This window comes from Nanorana parkeri, unplaced genomic scaffold (genome assembly GCF_000935625.1).
Source record: "Nanorana parkeri isolate BGI_ZX_2015 unplaced genomic scaffold, ASM93562v1 scaffold808, whole genome shotgun sequence".
NCBI classification, from domain to species: Eukaryota; Metazoa; Chordata; class Amphibia; order Anura; family Dicroglossidae; genus Nanorana; species Nanorana parkeri.
Window position 1 is genome coordinate 544127 of NW_017307076.1, and position 21382 is coordinate 565508.

The following is a 21382-nucleotide window of genomic DNA, read 5'->3' on the forward strand; positions in this document are numbered from 1 at the left end:
CCCCCCCCCTTCTAAAATTAATATTTAGCTGACTGACTGTCTCTATCTTCATACTTTCTGATATTCACTTGTAATAGGTAGCGATATGCTCTGATTTGTACCAAACCTGACCCAATCTACTGCGGCTAGGGCATTTCCATCCCAGCAGCTGCATGTAAACAAAGGGCCAGGATGCTGGTGACATCCTTGGATTTTATATGGTCCCATTGCCATGTTTAGTTAACTACATTGTGGCTATATAAGGTCACTGATATCACCAGCAGCATCCCGACCCTCCTACAGCCAGTTGGGTTCGACTCTGAGCTCATCCCTAGTAACAAGCAGGCAGATTAGAAAGCTAAACTGAAGTCAGAACTCCTGATCCGCATTCTTGATCAAGGTCAGTGCTTCAAGCATTGAAAGCTAGGCAGCTAGCAATGTCAGAAGGAGATGTCAGCAATGCATTCTCCATATTCTCTTACTACAAGTTTCCTTTAAGGCAAATGTGTCTTATAAACCAAAAGCCAGACCTACCTTCCGGTGCCTGAACTTACATTTAGAGCTTGTTTGTTCACCACTGCCACCTCCACGTATGGAGGGGAGCATGTGACACGCCACTTGGTTCCCCACAGTGTAGCACTTGAGTCCTGAGGGGCACATCATTAGGTGTACAGCAATTAGTAATGTTGTTACAACTTACAGCTTTTTGGGGGTATTTGCTTGGATTGGAGTGGTGGGGCAGCAGCAATAAAAGAGGGTGTAAAGCGCTGGCTAAGCTAAGGTAGGTTCTGTCTCAGATTCACCATTTTTTTTGCATCAGATTTATGTGCTGTATTTTGAGTGCTAATGGAAGTGTCTAAGGAGAAAACGTGTGCATATATATGCGTGTGTGTATATAATATAATCTCTTACTGTATATACCTTTTACTTGGATGGAAGAATGTGAAAGCTCAACTAAACTCAAACTAAAATGTAATATATTGCAGCTTACCAGTCCATAGATATACTGGCTGCATTTGTTACCATTTCAGCCTTATCTCCCTGTATTTTTCCCTGTTTGTTATGCCAATAACACGCTTTCTGTGCTAAAGTGGTCTATGGCGGAGCAGGGCATTCACCCTAGGCTGTTCTACTAAGTTGACTGTAAAAGCCTCCCACTCTCAACATCTCTGTTATATAGAGGGGAATAGCTTTGTAGGTGACAAAAGATCGCTGGGGAAGCTGATAACATTGTTTGACATATCCGTTCAGTGCTCAGGATGCTACAATGATGCACAAATGTGGGCAGGATCAATAGGTATTTTTCTGGCTTTATTCTGTTTCTGCTGAGCTGCAATACATGACATTTTTGTTCTTGGATTTTACTTTAGTATTGAACCTTCTGAAAGCTTTAAGTGTTCTCTTATTCTCAAGCCATTCTCAAGTGTTTGAATAATGCCGTGGACTTAAAAGAATGTCAGCTCTAAAGTATTAGCTAATACCCTTTAATGTGGGTTATCTTTCTCTTTACAGCTTGAAGCCACTTTGTAGATTGTATTTAGAAAGCTCTGTAATGAAGTATAAGCCACTGGGCAGTCTGAAGCGAACAAGAAATGTGAAATTGTTGGAGGAAGGTAAGAAGAGTTACATTATTTTTTTTAAATCAGATCGTTTTTATTACATTTTCTTGTAATACAAAACCAGAACAAGAAAAAGGGACAACAGGGGTCAAAAGAAGGAAAAAAAGGGGGTTCACCTATATAGCCCATACCAGGAACATAATTCCAAATCAGAAAAGTAGAACAAGAACAAAAATACAAATACAGCACAAATAGGGAGCTATGATAAACATATGGAGCTGTTACTTTTGGATAAAATGCAAGGGAAGTAGCTACAATACAAAAGTAAATCTTATCGGGTAAACCAGGAGCACGAAATGACAACCATTTGGACCAGACTGAGAAAAATTTGTTTAAAGTACCCCTCGACTGATAAGTGATACGCTCAAATGCAATAAGTCTATCAAATTCCACGCACCATGCAGATACCTTGGGAGGGAAAGGTGAGCTCCATCTACATACAACTAGGCAGTTGGCTGTAAATAACGCATGTTTAAGTGCTATTACTGTATGGGAGTCTAAGTTGGGGTTATTAATGATGCCCAAAACACAAAGAAGGGGAGAGTTGGTCAATACAGTATCAAAAACAAAATTGAGGGTGCAAATTACCTTGTGCCAATAACGCATGAATTTAGGACATCTCCATAGCAAGTGAGTTAGAGAGCCTTGGTGAAAACCACGCTTGGGACATGAGGAATCAGTTCTAAAGCCCTTGAATTCAGGGGTACGGTAAATTCTGTGGACAATAAATAATTGTGGCAGTCTGTGGGAGGCAGAGAATGAGACCTGCGTGACGTTTTCCATATCATCCCAGCGGTCGTCAGAAATGAAGCCCAGGTCACTTTTTCAGCCTTTCCTGCAAAGCAGACTGAGACTGAGCCACAGATTTGAGTAGAAATTGGGTGTATAGAAAGGAGATGATACCTGTTAGTATGTAATGAATAGCGCATCAAAAACCAGAGTGAGAGAAAATGTAGAAATTGTGTTAGATAACTGAGACCATAGTGCATGGCGTATCTGGAGGAAATGAAAAAAGCAGTGTTTATGTAAATGGAATTGGGATTGTAAGTATTGAAAAGAGAAGAGTTAAATTTTACGCGGTCTGTTATCCATATTCAATCATTGGAGTAGGTGCCATTACTAATGACATTCTGTGGGGCAGATGTATAAATTAGGGCTGCAACTAACGATTATTTTCATAATTGATTAGTTAGCCGAAAAACACAAATGCAGTGTTACAAACAAAGTTTACTTCTGAATAAAGTTGCATGCACATTTTTTTGCAATTGCACTGCACAGGAATGGACAATATTGGCTGCACCATGCATTCCAGTGCGGGCGATCACACTGTGGGAATTGCGTTTGGGGTGCCATTGAAATGAATGGCACTGCAGCACACCTCATGCAGCAGAATTTGTCAGGCCGAAACAAAAAATGACTCCCCCCCACCTTTTTATATATATATTTTTTCAATAATTGTATCGTAAGCACATGGCACTTGATTAGCTTCAGCCAGGGAATGACAGCTGCCAGTGGCTAGATTCCGCAGATGCAGCTGAATGTAAATACAGCAAGTAGTGGGCTGGAGAAATAGTCAGACTGCTATTGGACATTTCAAATTGTAATAGCAGGCTGGCTATTACACCCGCCCACTGCTTGTTGTGCCCTCCTCCCAGTGTGGAGGAGAGAGCTAGGGGATCCAACCAAATAATCTATCATGCGAATAGTTGACAACTATTATTATCGATTTAATCAATTAGTTGGTTGCAACCCTAGTATAAATGTATGGGGGACAGCGGGTATTATACTTGTCCTGTGTTTTCACAAGTAAAATAAGGCTTTAGTAGAATGCTGCAGTCGCTGACATTCAGTATGTGTATGAAACATCTTCTGATATCTTCTTAATCTATTCTGCATGAAGATGTGTTGGATTTTGAAGTTGAACTATGTAGAATCTTTGCCAGTGAAAATCAAACATTTTATGCCACCATGAAGAATGATGGGGTACAGTAATGTATGCATCAGTGCCATCTGTGTACCCTCCACAAGTAGATAGTCCCAAAAACAAAACTAAATTGGCTGGTTTATGGAGCTCTCAGAATGTGCATGTAACCAGGAGCCACAAAATGTCTGTGGACTTGGTGGTTGGTGCAGTTCTTACAGTCTCCATTTAATGTTATATTGAAGTCGAAATGTTTTTAAGCGATTTCAAATGCTGATTTAATAACTTACAATAAATGCTGCTTTTTGATGCTTAAATGTTGTAGTTTCCTATAGAATCAGCTGATCCCCCTGAGCACTGATATCCTGTTTTAGGGTGGCTCCTTTTCCTTGCAGGGTCCTATGGAGTGTGTGTGTGTGTCTACAAACACACAGGCAGGGCAAGGCAAGCTTCTCCTCTGCCCTTTGCTCCTCCCTTCTCCAAGCTAGCAGATAGCTGGAGATTGTGGTGTCTCTTGTGATCTTCTACTGGACAGGAAGTTTAGGGAAGCCAAGCAGAGAAAGTCAGAGCTGTTTGGAAACATGATGACTGTAAGCTCTTGGACAAAAATGTAAAGAAATGCTTTACTGGGCAATGTATATTTGTTTGATTCGGTTCATTATTTTAAAGTTATGCGAGGTGTAAGTTTCAGGATCATGCACGTTTCTGCCCATGGACTATGCTTAACGTGTTCTAACGTGAACTTATCTCTGATTTTTACAGATGAAGATGGCAATGAGGATTTGTTCGATGATTACCCATTGACTCATTTGAAGCAAAAGATTTTCAAGGATGACACATGGAAATCAGAGGAAAACCTCTTGTCTGCTTGTTGTGAACAAAGCAAGCCTAGAGAGAACCCCACTACCTCCCCAGCTCCTGCTAGCACACAAATCAATTTTTGGGATTGTGAGGAGTCCAATGGAGAGGATGATGATGAAGAGGAAGAAGCTGATACCCCAACGTATAACCCTAGTGAAAGTGGCAAGTCTTCTGTTGAGGCCACAGATTTCACTGAAAAGAAACCAGATGACAGCTGTACAAAGGCACATGTCAAAGCTGCAGAAGACGTGGTGCCAAAGTGGAGCACTTTCTTCAAATCTTCTTCTGTGGAAGGGGATGAAGCCTTGGACAATGAAAGCAATGTGGGAAGTACAAGGCATGACAGGAATTCACAGTCCCCAATACTTATTAGTGATTCAGATGATGATTCGACTCATATATCCTCCATGAATTCCTCCCAGTCTACTCACATCTCCGAGCAAGGTAGTCAGGGATGGGACAATCAGGCTGACACGGTGCTGTTGTCATCACAAGAAAGGAGAGCTGCTGAACTAGCATCTGGATGTAGATCTTCTTATTGTATGTCAGAGAATGTCTTACCTGGAGAGACCAAGCCAGAAGGAGGACAAGGTAATACAAACTGTCCCCTTACTCATGATGCAAAAAACCTATATGCTGCAGTAAGTAAAACACAAGGGGAAGCGCCGGACCAGACAAAGCATGAGTGTGATAGGAATGCACACTCTCAGGGCTCATCAGACTTCGAGATACCTTCATCACCTGGGGCCGAGCTGCCACATCCAGGCAAACTCCAGTGCCTTTATCAACAACTTGCCACGGGGGATGCTATCACACTTCAAGAAATTTGACCGTGACATCATTTATTTATTTCTTTACACAATAATTGAAATTAAAAAAAAAATATATATATAAGATTAACTTACATTCCAGTGAATACCACATATACACATATTGGGGATCAATATTTTTTTATATTAAATATAATGAAAAGTGCTTTCTAGATTTCATAACTAACTATTTTTACTTTTGTTATAGGAGATGTAAATTCAGATTTGACGTCCATTCATTGAAGGACACAACAGCGATCTTACATCTCTAACAATAGGGTTATAGTGCCACCTTCAGTAGTAGTAGAGATGTCACCAGCACACCATTGATTCAATGTGATAAGCAAAAGTCAATTTATTGAAGGAACATAGCCATTCAAGAACTAGCACTTTCGGGGGCCACGCAGTGTCCCCTTCATTAGGCTCAGAATGACCCCAAATAAATGAACAATATACATTATATATAGACCCTACGGATTCCTTGGATAGTCGCTGGATTCTTTCCAAAACCTTCTTGTTTTTGGCACGCTCTACCTTGCCATTTACTATGCCCACAACAGCGTTAGGGGACAGTCGAGACTCATGTGCGGGGATCCAGCCTTCCTTTTTTCCTATTTTTCAGTTCCACTCCAAGTTCAGTCGTCGTGGGACAGCTTAGCTCAGTCTTTGAACAAACTAACTCACCAGGCACCACTTACCAGGTTTTCTTTTTCTGGCTCTGGAATTGGGTTAATTGCTAAACTGATCTTTAAGGATGACAGCTTGCTAGTCTGGCAAGGGGTCCTAGACATCTTTTTGGTGCAGGGGCCATGAGAGGAATTCCATTTTCTGCTTAACTGTAAAGGTGACCCAGTGATCTTGTCATGACGTGAACAGTGGCGAGGATCAACCTTGGTAAGGACTTTACATTACAGCCCTGCTTTTCTATAACTTTTTACAGTGACTTGGAGACTAGATTTGAGGGACTAAGCTCTATCCACTGGAGTTTTCCAGGACCTGTGTCATAGGTGGGGGTCATTGAACGTGGACTTTCTGGTTTATTTTTAACCCCTGGATCCAGGATCCTGTGTTGGATCAGTGGAGGCTCTGGTTTCTCCATGTGATCAGCATGACCTCTTCTATGCATTTCCCCCTCTGCAGCCCCTTCTTGTCTGCTCCACAAGCTTGATTGTAGACTTTTTGCTGTTTCTCATAGGTCTAATTTGGCCTGGGCGATTCTGATGCTACGACCTACCACACCGCTGGTGTATACTTCACGGACTCTTCCTGTCAGTTCACCTGCCTTGGGACAGTTGCTTAGTGTTTCCTGCCCCTCAAATGTCACCAATTAGGGACATCCCTATGGTCAGAGATTCAAGATCGTTGCTGTGTCCTTTAATGAATAGAAGAGAAAATATTTTTGTACTAACCGTAAAGTTTTTTTGAAGGCCACAGCACCCTCCTCCTCTGGTTGTTTGTTTGTGACCAGTTGTTCTATATGTACTGCTGTGACTAACTGAGCTGCCTCTACTAGGGGGTTTGCCCACCATCAGGGGATGCCCCTAGGCTGTGCATTTGTTTTTTGCCTACTGTCCTGCTCCTGAAGGTGGCGCCATAACCTTGTTGTCAGACATTCAAGATCTCTGCTGTGTCTTTCAACAAACGCAGAGAAAATGATTTTGGAGTCAGAAAAAAAAACTAGGGGCTAACAAGCCAGATTGCTTGAATGCGAACAGACATCGCTGGCTGTTTAAAATGGTACCAAGTTCACAGCAGCAGCCGTGATCTAGGTAAAACTATCTGAATGTTTATCTAGGTTTAGCGGACCTGAACCAGTTAATATAATTTGAACTCTACTGTAGAAATACATTACGTATTGCAGGAAGTAGTTCTTTGTGGGAACCAGCGATAATAAAGTACAGAACTCTAAATAGACCTTTTTTCTGTCAATGGGGTCAATGCACAAAGCTTGTTTTCTTCATTTTGCACATATTGCTCCTGTGTCAAGGTATTCAGTTCAGTTTAATTCACGGTATAATATGTTAGTTATTTTAATAACCAGAATGATAAAATATGTTTAGAATGCAATTCACAAAAAGAAAAGTGGTGGGGTGTAAGGGTGGCATGACAGATTTCAGGCTTTATCTGATGCTTCTTGCACTGTGATGAAGTGAGGTAGTTAGAAAAATGTTCCATTTCTTCCATACAAATTTGGATTTTTCTTTTTTTACAGTGGAGGTTATCAACAGATTTCACCCTATATGAAAAATGTAATTCTTCTAAACACCCATCAGTGGTGTTGTAGTGCAAGTGGATTGTTCCATGCCACAAATTTAATATCAAAATAGATTTAGGGTGGTCAGGAGAATGACTTCCCTCCCTGTACCGTCTGATTATCAACAAATGTAGATATAAATCATCCTAATATTTTAGATATTAATCTGTTCAGAAAACCCAGAGATTGCTATTTTATGAATTATTTATTTCCTAAAATCTAAAAAGAGTATAAAGCTGGCAAAGATATTTCTGATAACTGGAATCTTCACGTGGTCAATGTGAAACTAAAACAACAGAGTACTCCATCCCTTCTGCTGCTAACATGCTAAAACACACACCCAATGTTATTTTATCGCAGTAACGGATACAATGTAGTCTGTGGTGGTAAAATAACACTTGCTGAATGTACACATACCATATGCTAAACTGAACATGCAATAACAGTTCCAGCAATCAAAACAAGAGCGGTAAAAGAAGAACAGATACATTCACTTCTACTCATAACATGGAGCTTTTTGAACTGATGAAGAGGAATATCACATTTTGATGTTTATTTTATTGTTTTTGTTATTATGATATAGCAATACTGTATATGGTACCAGAAACCGTTGCTACCTCTCAATTAAAGTATATCTAAACATTGATGCCATGTACTTATTATTGTACTTGTATTGGGCGCATACAAGAATAGATGCGGTTTATTCCACTTAAAACAACTATTGGAAGGTAATAGAAAGCTGCAGTATTTGGAAAATAATTATTTGCGGGAAATTAGATTAAAATGGTCATGTAAAAGTTATAACTATATATTGTATAGTGAAATCTGCAAAGAAAAGTTTGTTTTATAGACCATTTTATATAACGGAAGAGCTGGTCCATCTGCAATTTGCAAATTCTCCCCTCTGGTGTACCTCAGGTTCCAGATTTTAACAAACTGGCAGAGGGTTGGCCAGAACTGTTAGGGAACAAGTATAAAGTCTTTATTTGGAAGCACCAGAGGCAATCATCATCCCTCACAAGGAAGGAGTACTGGGCATATGTGCAGAGCGCAGCCCCAATACAGTCAGGGGAACTGGGACATCTGTAAGAAAACACAAAGAAGGGCGCCTTTCCTGGTGCAGATCGGTTTATTCCAATAAACAGGTTCAAAATGAACTACAAGAGTAGAATGATATAGGCTGCAGGACAATGTAAAAACCGGAGCAATGACACTTCATCTATCTATACACAGGACGCACTACACGGATCCCTTCATTGCTCCGGTTTTTACATTGTCCTGCACCAGGAAAAGCGCCCCTCTTTGTGTTTTCTTTCAGAACTGTTAGGGAGTCTGCAGTATAACACGATATAGGATTCTCCAGAGAATGGAGTGAATGTGGATGGGGTACAACCTTAAAACCCAAGTCCCCACTTGGGCATGGATAAGGGGTGCAAAGAAAACTTGGAAGATGCACTGCTTTGTGCAGTAGCATAGTAAAAAATTAAAGGTAGTTAGGGCTCACTGAATAAGGTGCCACAGACACAGAGTTAGCCTGTGGGCCAAAAGGAGTGTCGTCAGCACTCAAATGCCACAGGCAAAATTACCCAAGGACCCGTCCAGATGCACACAAAGCCCCCACTTTGAGGAAATCCATGCATTCTGACATGGTTTGACAGAATAAAGTCACGGTCAGCATGGGATGGAGGGCGAGATCAGTCAATTTAAACTTGGATTTAAGTAGGAACTCAAGCAGCCTGTCAGTGGAAGCCCAAAAGATGAGGATGCCCTCAGCCAGCCTAATGGTATTCCTGTTAACGAGGATCACTGGTGTAGAAGTGTGCACACAGGATGCCCCAGTAACTGAGCACAAACCACAAAAAAGTCCTAAATGCACATGGAGGTCCCTATGGACATGGGAGACTCTGCTTCACCCACAGAGCTGAGGAAGACTTTAAAAGATGATAATCCTTTAACAATAGGGGTCCCAGGTCCTGGTTACTTTAAAAGGAGAACTATGAGGTGAGTGCTCTTCACTCATCCTCATAGTTCTAGCCGACCTGTGACAATGAGACTGTCACAGGTCGGCTCAGTAGATCGGGAGGTGAGCGAACACATACCGGCGTTCTCTCTCTTCTCGCGCTTGTCACGGCACAGAGCCGTGACAGGGGAGGGACTGGATGCCCCCCTCCGATCCTCCAGCGCTGACTGGCGGAACGGACGGGGGAGGGTACAGCTGACTCTGCCTCTAGATAGGCAGAGCCAGCTGGGCGGATCCAGACATAATTGTCGGGATCTGTTTCAGCTGCGGCGTCTCAGCTGTAGCTCGCGGTATACTGAGCTTAGGGTGACGGGAGGACGCTAGTTTGTGTGCTCCCGTTACCCTAAGGAGAACTATGGGGAAAAGCCCTGACCCCATAGTTCTCCTTTAAAGAGTATTGCGTGAACATCCCAAGAACCACTGGGAGAGTATGGGCTGAGGTCTTAGCCAAGACATATTGATTTATAAACTGCATGTATATTATTTAAAGCCTCATTCACAATATAGCGTGAATGTGGGTTTTTTGGATTGGCGGGGGCAGGAAACCCAAATATACCATTTATAGACGGCCACTGTCATCCGTTCAAGCTAATGATACGGTGATAATGGCCGCATTTGAAAGCGGCAGTCTCCCGGCACTCCGCATGTAACTGTACATGATATGACATGCAGTTAGGAATAGATGACTATCCCTGGACACACGATGGATGGCTCAAGGGATAATGAGCTATTCCTAACTGCATGTCATCTTATCACATTCTTCCTCCTTTTATCAGGCATATTCATTACCAACATTCTAATAGAACACCAATTATTTTAGCTGCAAATTGCAGCAGTGTTGTTGGTCCTTGTTCAATTTGTAAAACATTACTTTTAACTGAGGGGCTGTTTCTTTGTAGAGTTGCGAGTCCCTGAAAATAAAACAATTTAATTCTACCCTTCTCATAAAATGTACTTAACTATTTTCCCTTTAGATTTCTTTATCCAGCGTGTACATATTCACATCACTTAATACAAATGTTCAAAAATATCAATTTATTAAGCATAAGACATTTCTTACAAAGTCACTCAAATATCATCCATGTTCTTTAAAAATAAACCTGCTCACAACATAGCAAATATACACATCATTTGTTGCAAATGTGTTGGTGTTAAAGTTCATTAAAGGAATCCTCTGCAAGTTGAAGCTCCACATTTGCAAGCTGTCCTTACTCTCATTTTAGCGGGACTTAGCTCAATAGAATCTGTACTAAAATCTCCAGAACCTGAAAGTACAAGAAACGTTTCAGGAGTATGTGGTTTTAGAAATGAAGCCTTCCTGAAATACAATTGTGTGCAATTTACACCCAAATGAAACAGTGGAAGCTTCTAATGTAGATGTTTGACTGAAGAATCTATCTTCCCTTCTAGCAACCTATTAGTGCCTTCCTTGCATGTTCCAAGAAACAAACTGATCGCTAGGAGGAAAATACAAGTACTAAAGACATTTCATACATAAGGCCAACATATGGGGATAACAGTATAGAAAGCAGCCAAGCATTTTTGTGATGGTGATCTTCTACCCTTCATCCTCTCACACTGGGCTCAAATTAGCATGAAAACCATCATCTGCATAAGTTCCATGGATAACGGCAATATGAATTCCATTATACAATACTAGGTGTAAATCAGATGACAAGACTGACCTGTTTCTCAGAGGCTACAACACCCCTCCCCAAAAATTAATGACATCATTCTACAAACAGTATAACCATGTACTGTATGCCTTTTACTGCTCGCCCACTAACCCACAATAATACTCAGTGATCATTTACTGTATTCAGGTTAACAAAAGATTTACTTTACTTGCAATTGATTGGTGCAGTTTATTGATTTCACTTTCTGAAGTCCATTGAGCACAAACATGAAAAATAATGTAATTGCATACAAGTGTGTGTATAAAAGTTACCTTTCATTTGGTAGTCAAATGAGAGTTCTTCTCCAGCTTTAATAGGTCTTGTTGAAAATAATGCAATACGAGGGAGGCGCACATCAAGATTGTCTATGAAGACATTATACACTTGAAGGTTGGGATCACACTAAATGGAAAGACAGAACAGTTAGGAAAAATAGTTCTTAATGGTATCAAGAAGGCGCGACAGAAAAATGTACCCCTCAGCTGCTTCAGCAAATGTCTGCTATCAAAGCATCTAGGTTAAAGCGGAACTCAAAGGAAGCATAATACCAATTGTGTGGACTACACGTTATACAATCTGGAAACATGTTGGTAGCCTCCAATACTATAGTTGGGAAACACAACCACTGCATTAGGTAAGGGCATAGCTTCATTACGAGTAACTTCTATGAGAGGTGTGATCAAAAAATACGGTGAATGATTAAAAAAAAAACATTATACAGTAAAAGACACATTGCCATGAATCCCCCTGAAAATACTCCCCCCACGCTTAGAACACACTTATCCCATCGTTCTTGCTACTTTCTGAAGCAGTTCTCGAAGTCCTCTTTCGTTAGTGTTTTAGTTGCGCTGTTGTGGCGGCCTCAATTTCCTGAACTAATTCATAATGTTTACCTTTTATGGTAATTTTGACTTTGTAGAAGAGCCAGAAGTGGCACTTTACCAGATCCGGTGAATAAGGTAGATCAGGACACACCGTAATGTTTCTATTTGACAGAAATTGCCGTACCAGAAGCGATGTGTGACGCGGAGCGTTGTCATGATGGAAGATGAAACCCTTTGCCCATTTCTCGGGACGTTTTCTACGCACATCGTTTCATCAAATCATTTCACTTACTCTTTCAACATTCTCTTGGGGTTTTGATGCTGAAGGACGTCCTGATCTCTCCTCTTCTTCAACCGATTCACAACCATTGCAAAATCACTCCAACACTTGTAAACCGTCTTCATGGTCACTGCAGCATCACCATCAACTAATATTAACATTCTGTGTGTTTCTTTACCACGTTTGTGCAGTTTGAAACAAAATTTCAGCTCAACGTGTTGTGATGTTCGTGATCCATGATTCACGGCACTTTAAACGCAACTTCATTCAACCGCAGCTCACAACTGACTGCACCGAACAAGCTGAAACTTGTCACACACTGTTACTAAGGAAGGTTCGCACGCCGCTTCTCGTATTGAAGAGCCCTGCCTTCCGTTGGATGGTACTCCGCAGCAGCATTCCCCATATTTTATCACACCTGGTGAGAGAACAATTCTCCCACCTGTCAAACTCTTTCTGTCATTCCCCACTTTGGAAGCAGTTTCCCTCACCCCACTTGTACACATTTTCCCTTCAAGGCACAACACAGCTGTAAATCTATACACTGAAGACTGTTCTGCATGGCGGGCCTCCTGCGGATTAAGAAATGCTAAAAAGTGTAAACAAATGTCAGTCTCTTATGGAGTAATAACTTTTTTTCTCAGCTATGTGCAAAAGTTAAAGTCCTCCAGTACAGATATGTAATGTACTGACAGCTATAAACTTTTGCAGATTCATAATCCGTATAGTACAGATATAACCAGAAACATGCTCAGACACACAATCAGTACTGTAGTGACACTAAATAAAAACATGAATGTCACAAACCAAGTGCCAATGGATTTTTGCAGCACAGGAGGTGCATAATTAAATGCAGCGTAAGTGACTTGTGCAATGTTGCATTTTGACAATATGGTTTATGTTACATTGACTGCAGACATTTGGTAAATATAAGACCACTTACACTGTGATTTACAAAGTGTGAGACATTCCCGTATCGAGCAGCATCCACAGTGAACTCATCTGACTCATAGTCCAGATCAAATAGGTAAGTGATTCCCGTGCTGTCATACTGCTGACCCCTTCTTTCTGCCTCTTCACTTGTTATTACCTGAAAAAATATATAGATTACTATATTGTCTCAGTGCAACCAGTCAGCCTTAGGAAAAGAATGCTTTTTAACATAAAAATATTTCTTTTTTTTGCCCCCAGTTTTGAATACACTGGGTAAATCCAGAACATTTATTAGGTTTTATTGCTGCGTTTATGCTGACCCCCATTACTAGAAGGGAGAGAAATCCACAAGAGTAAAACAGCATAAAAAAACAGCATAAAAAGGTCTAACATTGGTTCAAATCCTTACTCACAGTATTCATAACCTAAATCTCCAATGGGTATTTATAATAAGCTTAAAAGAGAACTATGGGGTAAGTGTTCTTCCACATAATTCTCTTTAGGGTCATGGGAGGACATACACTAACCTCCTCATGTGACTCAAAGCTCAGGAAAATCACTCACCTCATAGTTCTCCTTTAAGACTTAAGTAAAATAGTTATATATAAAGCCAAAGCTTGTTTTTGCAATTTGGATAGCTGATAGGAAGGTTTAAACCACTGTCAGCTGCCTCAACAGGAAGTGAAAGGATACTTTTCCAACTGAGTTTTGGGTTACGGGAGGACGCTAGTATACAGTATGTCCTCACGTGACCCTAAAGAGAACTATGGGGAAAAACACTTACCCCGTAGTTCTCTTTTACAGGAAAACCAGGTGAGCTCAGAATTTTAACTGGCTTAATATAAATGAGATATGCAATATGTGCCAGTATTTCCAAGTTAATTTTTACTTCCCATGTTAAAGCGTTCAAAGTGAATCAGCAAACAATATGTGTAAACTGTCTTACCTACCAAAAAATTATAATTAAAGTTCACTTAGTTTTCTACTCCAAACATCACATAACATTTTGATCATTTACTTTTCCACCAATACAAGTTGGTTTAGACAGTGATTGGGAAGTGAGGAGGGAGAGAGGAGCCCACAATGGTATCATCCACCTGGCTGTGCTATACGAGAGAGAGAGCTGTGTAGGGCCTGCGCCAACATTCTGAGTTTGTGTCGATGGCATCAGTTTGCATTTGACCTGCTTTAAGTGGGATTTCTATTCCCAAAGACATGTATGGAGGTGCAAAACCCACATAATGCAAACAAAACCATAACACAAGCCCTTAAAGCGGCACAAAACTCAGGTTAAATCTTAAAAATACATTCAAGTACCTTAACCATTAACAAAAATGTATCTTATTTGTAGATTGGTGGTGACACTGTCCTTCCTTCTGGAGGGTGGCTACTTTTGTTCCCCATAGTCCCTGTGTGTGTTATAATGTAGTCACCTCCCCTAGCTCACTCCCATCATGGACTACAATCTCAATACAAATTGGTAAAGGATTACCCAGATATATTGGAATTGAACAAGTGATCTGTACATGAAATATTTACCAGATTGATTAAAGTACACAGGAACAATGATATTTACAGATCCTTTTATTGCATACCTCACCAACATATTCCATAACAAAGCTGTTCTTCTTGATTTTCTGAAGCGTTTTAACCCCCCAGCCACGTCCATTCTCTGTCCTAAAGATGCATAGAGAGTAGGGGGGTCCTTTCTGTACCACTCGGTTGGGACAATCTGGACCACATTTACATCTAGCGTTGCATTCATAAATAGGGCGTCCGGGTGGAATCCTAATTTGTTTGTGCTCATTGTAAGCAAAAAGAACCCCTGCCTCGTTAGGGCAACATATACCTGTAAAGCAGTCAGTGCATTCACAGCCAACAATGGCTTCACCCAAGGTATTAACTCCAGGTGTGGTCTTGTAATCATTAATATAATAGAAGTCTCTGGGAGGCCCCTCAATGTCTACATCATTTTCTACATAGAGCATTCCGGCATGAGTTTTTTTTCTGTTCAGTTCCTCCTCCCAGCGCTTGAGTGCAATTCGTTGTTTAGCCTTCTTCACTATAAAGTCAGCAGCAGAGTTGCCCACAGATTTAATGTTTTTTTTTATCTTATTTAATTTACCAGCATTTAATTTAGATAAATAGATGTAAAGGTCATTGTAAAAATGTTCTAAAAGTGCTGGGCACTTGAGGTTTGCAACAGGTTCCCATGTATTATACGACTCTGGCCATCCTTTCCATTTCACAAAAAAGTATTCTGCACCCTTCAAAAGAAATGTGAAAAAAGAATTGTGAACAGAAATAATTTCTATAAAAACGCTGTATAATCTACAGAGGATCAGGAAAGCAAAACATTACACTTCACCACTGAGCAAAAACTACATATGCAGGGGTGTGGAATTCCTATCGCCGACAGGCAGTTTCGGGCGTCAGGCGAGTAGTTTTTTTCTACATTTAGCCTGCCTGCGGGCAAGCAGCACTGCTAAATGTAGTGTGGGAGCCGTTTTGTATGAGGGCTGTGCAGCCGTCCAAAAATCACTTGTAACCTGCCTGAATCTCGCTTCTCCTCTCCTCGCCCCTCCCCCTCCCCTCTCTCTATCTCTATCTCCAGCGGCCGGCCGTGTACTGCTCTCGGCTGCCTGTCTCTGCACCCGGGCTTCTTTTTTGCCGTAGTCTTCGCCCCCTCTTGTGGGGGATTTATTACCACGGCAAATTAGGTTCGAGAGCAAGGCAGAGAACGGTTCTCTACTCTGCTCCATGTGTGCAGTGACACAGGAATGCAGCCTTCCTGTCACAGGAGAAATAGCACAGAGCTGTGCTAGAACTCCTGTGTTGGAGGTGACAGGGTCAATGAAGAGAACCTGTCACCTCCAAAAGCTATCACACAAGGGCTTGTTACCCTTGTGTGATAGCAATAAAGTCAAGTAAAAAATAAAATATATAACACTTAAAAATGTAAACATAAAATTGGAAAAAATAATAAAAATGTAAATACATAAAAATAGAAGAAAAAAAAGGCGATAAAGTAAAAAAAATTATGAAAAAAAATATTACAAAAGCAAAAAAAAAGTTAAATAAAATCTAAAAAATTAAAACCAGTCCCTATCATCTACATGCGAATAAACGCATGCATGGGGCATTGTGTGAGTGGAGTGGGCGATCCGTTACCACACGGCAATCGTGCACAAAACCGTGTGGATGGCCGGGGCGGTCACAGAATCTCACACCACCGCCGATCACGCTGGCAGTGCCATTATTGTCTAACAGCACCCCAGTTGCACAAGGCAGATTGCGCAGTTTCCCACCGCAATAACGCCCGTGCAAATGCACATAACCTCGATTGAAAACATTCCGAGATTACCACGCGGATGAGACCCCATTGAAATCAATGAGGCCGCGAGGCAACCGTACACGGCCTCGCCAAAGTCTGCACCCTCCCCAAAAGGTAAAATCACTTTCCCAACTAATTTGGAAAAATGGAATTACCCGCACAAATCTGGTCCAGACACCATGCCCCCCACTATACTTACCTTTCAGGGAACGGTCCTTCCCATCCGCCAGTATGGGTGTACTATCTGAATTTCGCTCTCAAAATTCAAGCACTCGTTGGTCAGCGCAGTCATCTGACGGCACTGACCAACGAGAAGCTCTTCTTGGCATTGCTAAATACGGTTATGGTTACATTTTTTTTCTTTTTTTGTATCAGGACAAGTAGATTTTCATGAGGGACAAGTAGATCAGGCCCCCACTTTAGTCCTTAGACAAGTAGTTTTTTTTTTAATTTCCACACCCCTGATATGCAATAAGCAAATATGGCTGCCTCATCTACACACAATTAGAAAACATATGCAAACAAAGTTTTTATTACACAATACACAATATTTTTAAATTTGAGAGAGAGGGGGGAAGAGGTAAACGGTCCCTGCTATCATTTGTTAATAAAAACAAAAAAAACAAGGCTACCCTGTACTAAAATTTTATAATATATGAAAATCTTAAAAACTAAAATCTATGACTGTTTCCCATTATACTTTGCTGTGGGGGTCTGGGGTATTGATAGGTACTTCATTTTACTGCTGCCACTGTATTACAATGGGACAGTGATCGGTTGATAAGCTTGAAGTCCCAAAAGCAGCTCGATTTCCACTGTCCTGCAGGCTTCAGGTTCTAGTAACCTAAGTGGCTCTATAAGCACCCAATCATTTTAACAGGGTGATTAATTTTACAGGCCCTCTGCTTTTAGAAAACATATAGTTAAGGGAATCAAACCTTTTTCATTTTAGCATATGTATAAAAAAAAATAAAAAATGGTCAGACAGTGATAAGGGTCAGGCTGATGGCATTCACATGTGTTCCAAAAACAAAAATAGCACTAAATATTCCTCAAAAGGAAAACAAATTTCTACATCTACACAAAAAGAAAAAAAAGGAAGGGGGCTTACCTTTTCCATTTTACGGTCACAGAGATACTCCACTTCATAATTATTAAGATTTCTTCTGTTTATCCCGATGCATTTGCAGATCAGGGATTCCTTGCGGCATATCTCTTGAAGGGTTTCATTAGAGGCAAGACATGGCACGCACCAAGCTGTAAAAGCAGAATTTACCATCACATTTCTCTTAAAGTTAGTCTATAGCAGGGGTAGGCAACATTGGCACAGCTGTTCTGAAACAACAAATTCCATAATGCCTCTGGGAGTCATACCTGTGGCTGTCAGGGTCTTCCAATGCTTCGTGGGACTTGTAGTTCCACAAGGGCTGGAGAGCCGAAATTGCCTACTCTTGGTCTATAACTTAATCTGAACAGAAGATCGGTGCTTTGAATTCCATTCTTATTTCCTCCCACAATTAGGTGAATGGAGTCCACCCATGGGCAACTAAAGTGTATAATGGTCTCAAAATAAATAAACCTGTTTCTGGAAGAACCAAGAGTTTGGCATGTAAACAAACAGCATCAGGAAGAATGGTGATCTCTCAAGGCAAGACTGGAGAAAGCACCAGAGTATGGATAGAACAATTGTCCCAGATCCTGAACACTCACAGCAGCACTGGTAAATCCATTATTACAAAATGTAAAGCAAACTGTCTGGAAATAAAAGAGACCAAAAGTAAATTGCTATATAAGAAAGCATCCCTCATTGGTTTGGACTGGTCATAATAGTGTATACCTAATGGTAGTATGCCTCACACCTCTACCACATGTACTACAAGCAGAAGGGTGGAGATTTGTGGGCTTGATAGTCGTCTAAACAGCAATGCCACAACTACTACTCACGAAATCTGGAACTCAGAAAAGTAGATTAAAATCGACTTCTCTCCTCCACTACTATGTAGGACCTGATCATTTGGCAAAACAGAAATGGTCACATGACACTCCACCATGGAAAAATAGTGTGGGATTGCTAAGTACTCCAAATTTTCATCTATGGCATGCACAAGTTGTGAGAAGTCTGGCTCATATTATATTTGAAAGGCAGCTTAAAGACCATTTCCACCTTTGCAGAGGGGGGAGCAGTCACCATCTGACCCTGGTGTCTGACTGATTTATCTGTGGCATCAGGGCTGTTTAGCAGAATCTGTTTAAACTTGTAAAGCCGACTGTCGGCTTTACAGTAGAAGCGATTCTGGAGGCTCAGCTGCTGTCAGATCGATTCTACGGGCCGGTGAACTCGTGTCCTCCCCCACCCAATGTCTTTCCTGGGCTTCGTTGCCCCTCCTACGGGCCTGGCTTCTTTGGTGTCAGCAGGAAGCTGTGGAGGAGATGGGCGAACCTCCATTTGCCAATCCCCTCTCCGTTCTATGGGACCGGGAGCGATGCAGATTGTATCACTTCCGGTCCCATAGCCGTCAGTGCTGGGCGTCTGAAGCCCAGCTATTGAAGTGCGATCTGCACTTCAATAGCTTATTTAGAGTGTAAAGGTGATACTAGGGGGTCTTTTGGACCCCCAGCATCACCTTAAAGACCTGTCACCACCATCTGCTATCACAGGAGGCTGAGCTCTCCTCACGCACTGCTCCACCTCCTGTGACAGCGTGTCAGGATGGAGAGCAGCGCTGTGGGCGGAGACAGCTGTCATAAAAGGCTGAGCTCTCCACCCGCGCTACCCCGCCTCCTGTGACCGTGTCAGAATAGAGAGAGGCGGTGTGGGCAGAGACAGCTGTCATTGCTGTCACAGGAGGCTGAGCTCTCCACCCGCACCGCCCCACGTGACAGCGTGTCAGGAGGGAGAGCAGGTACAAACACTCGTGAGTGTCTGTAAATAATTGAGGACATAGTATGGCGACTATATCCTCAATTATGAATGAATGGGAAGTGATCTACAACACCTCCTGAGGATGACGTATATATCAGCCACATCGCGGCATATCTGTGCATGCACTGGATGAAAACCAGGAAGAGATGGCAACACAGAAGCAGACCAGCAGCCAGAGAACTATACCTGCAGAGGAGACAACACTGAACTCCATGGACTAGTAAGTATGTTTTTTATTATTACTACAGAGGGACAATTATAAAGGGGAAATGTCATTTCGGTATGTCGGTAGGGTGAAGTTCCTCTTCAAAGCTAATGAGATAAAGTATATCTAAAACCAGTTTTTCGGTATCGAGTACTGATATTTCTTTTTCCCCTGGTACTCGCCAATACTGAAAACCCCATTATGGAAGTCGGCTCCATGCTCCCTCGTCACCAAGTGACCAGGAAGCAAGGAGCCGGCTTTCTGGCAATTCAGAAAGCTGAGAGCAGGTAATGACTCACCCCCCGGCTTCCTGATTGGCCGGGAAGCCAGCTCCATGCTCCCTGTCACTTGGTGACGAGAGCATGGAGCAAGCTTCTCAGCCAATCAGGAAGCCGGGGTGAGTCATTACCTGCCCCCCGGCTTTCTGATTGGTTGGTAAGCCGGCTCCATACTCCCTGGTGACTAGGGACCATGGAGCTGGCTTCCTGGCCAATCAGGAAGCCGGTGGCATGTAACGACTCGCCGCCTGGCTTCCTGATACCAGAAGTTCCGATATCGGAACAAGCATCGTGAGTATTTGGGCAAGTACGAGCACTCGCCCAAATACTCTGTATCTGTGCATCTGGCCAGCTTACCAATCCTTAAGCCCAACTCCACTTAATAACCATCTCCATCCCTCCCTCCCTCTGGCTTCTAACCTATGCTGCTGGGTGTTTTTCTTACCTGGTGAAGCAAAATGATTCTAATGTCCCTCATTGGTACCTGGTGGGGACCTCTAATCCAGTGTTGCACAGTAAAGCTGGTATACACAGTTAGAATTTCATACAAACATTGGTATGAAAAATCCCATTCACACCAATTGTGACCCAACCCACCCCACAGTGCGATCGTTCCAGTCCACTGTGAATGCAAAAAATAGAGCATGCAGCATTTTTTGCATTCACGGTGGACCGGAACACAGGCAATGTTTTGCGAAGTGTCTAATCATACTGCGGGCTGGGGGGAATGGCTACAGTGCCATTGACTTCAATGCACTGCCACCTCAGAACGAAGGGGCAAGTAAGCGATTGCTATGTGTTCCAGCAGCTACCGCTCTGGAACGCATCACAATTGGTGTGAATTGGCCCTCAATGGGATGGTTGCATTAGTTTTCCTTTACTGTCACCTGCTGATCCGGCTAAGAGCAATGGAGCCACTCTTGTCATCCGGAGCAGAGAGTAGTGTTAGATGGACTTGTTTAATAAAGCTGAATTCCAAATAACACTTTTAAACAGTTGCAGTAACCAGTTCTTCCCCATTTGGGATAAGGGTTTTATATACATAAATAAAAGCTGGCAATTGTAAGCACCCCTGTCAGCGGTAGATGGTTTGTCCCAACCCTCAAGCTGTCATTGTTTTGCTGGACAGCTTGGTTTGCTAAGTGAAGTTGAAAAAGAACAGATCTCCTGTCCAGATTACCAGCCGCCACACGTATAGACTGGTAAGCTTTCACTTTAGCTGGAGGAAGTCCGGAAGAGGCTGGTCATTGCTCCGTGGCAATGTTCAGAATACAGACACACTCTGTATTGGAGATGACAGTACGCCATGCTGCGCACACTTCCTGTACCTTGTGAGAAGACCGCTGCCAATTCTGTAATCCGGACATTATAAGACTACAAGACTCTTGAATGTGACACAAGTGGTATATACAACCTGTAAGAGGTGGCCGGAACCGAGCAGTGTAATGGTGTGTCCGGGCCCCCGT

General features: G+C 42.0%; 2 protein-coding genes across 2 annotated transcripts in view; one reads left to right on the forward strand and one right to left on the reverse strand.

The window, feature by feature from the left end:
• DCLRE1C (DNA cross-link repair 1C) overlaps nucleotides 1-5222 on the forward strand; it is a 28456-nt gene extending 23234 nt beyond the window's left edge. The window contains exons 13-14 of the mRNA XM_018565047.1: nucleotides 1492-1592; nucleotides 4282-5222. Of these exons, the coding sequence (XP_018420549.1) occupies nucleotides 1492-1592; nucleotides 4282-5210 (1030 nt within the window). The 3' untranslated portion in view covers nucleotides 5211-5222. The remainder of the gene's footprint in view (nucleotides 1-1491; nucleotides 1593-4281) is intronic.
• Nucleotides 5223-10515: 5293 nt separating this feature from the next.
• Nucleotides 10516-19647, reverse strand: SUV39H2 (suppressor of variegation 3-9 homolog 2). Its single transcript, XM_018565041.1, has 6 exons — nucleotides 19620-19647; nucleotides 17622-17767; nucleotides 14772-15443; nucleotides 13187-13333; nucleotides 11412-11541; nucleotides 10516-10728 (listed from the first exon to the last, which is right to left on the reverse strand). The coding sequence occupies exons 1-6, from the start codon at nucleotides 19645-19647 to the stop codon at nucleotides 10625-10627; spliced, it is 1227 nt and encodes a 408-aa protein (XP_018420543.1). The 3' UTR covers nucleotides 10516-10624.
• Nucleotides 19648-21382: the final 1735 nt, after the last annotated feature.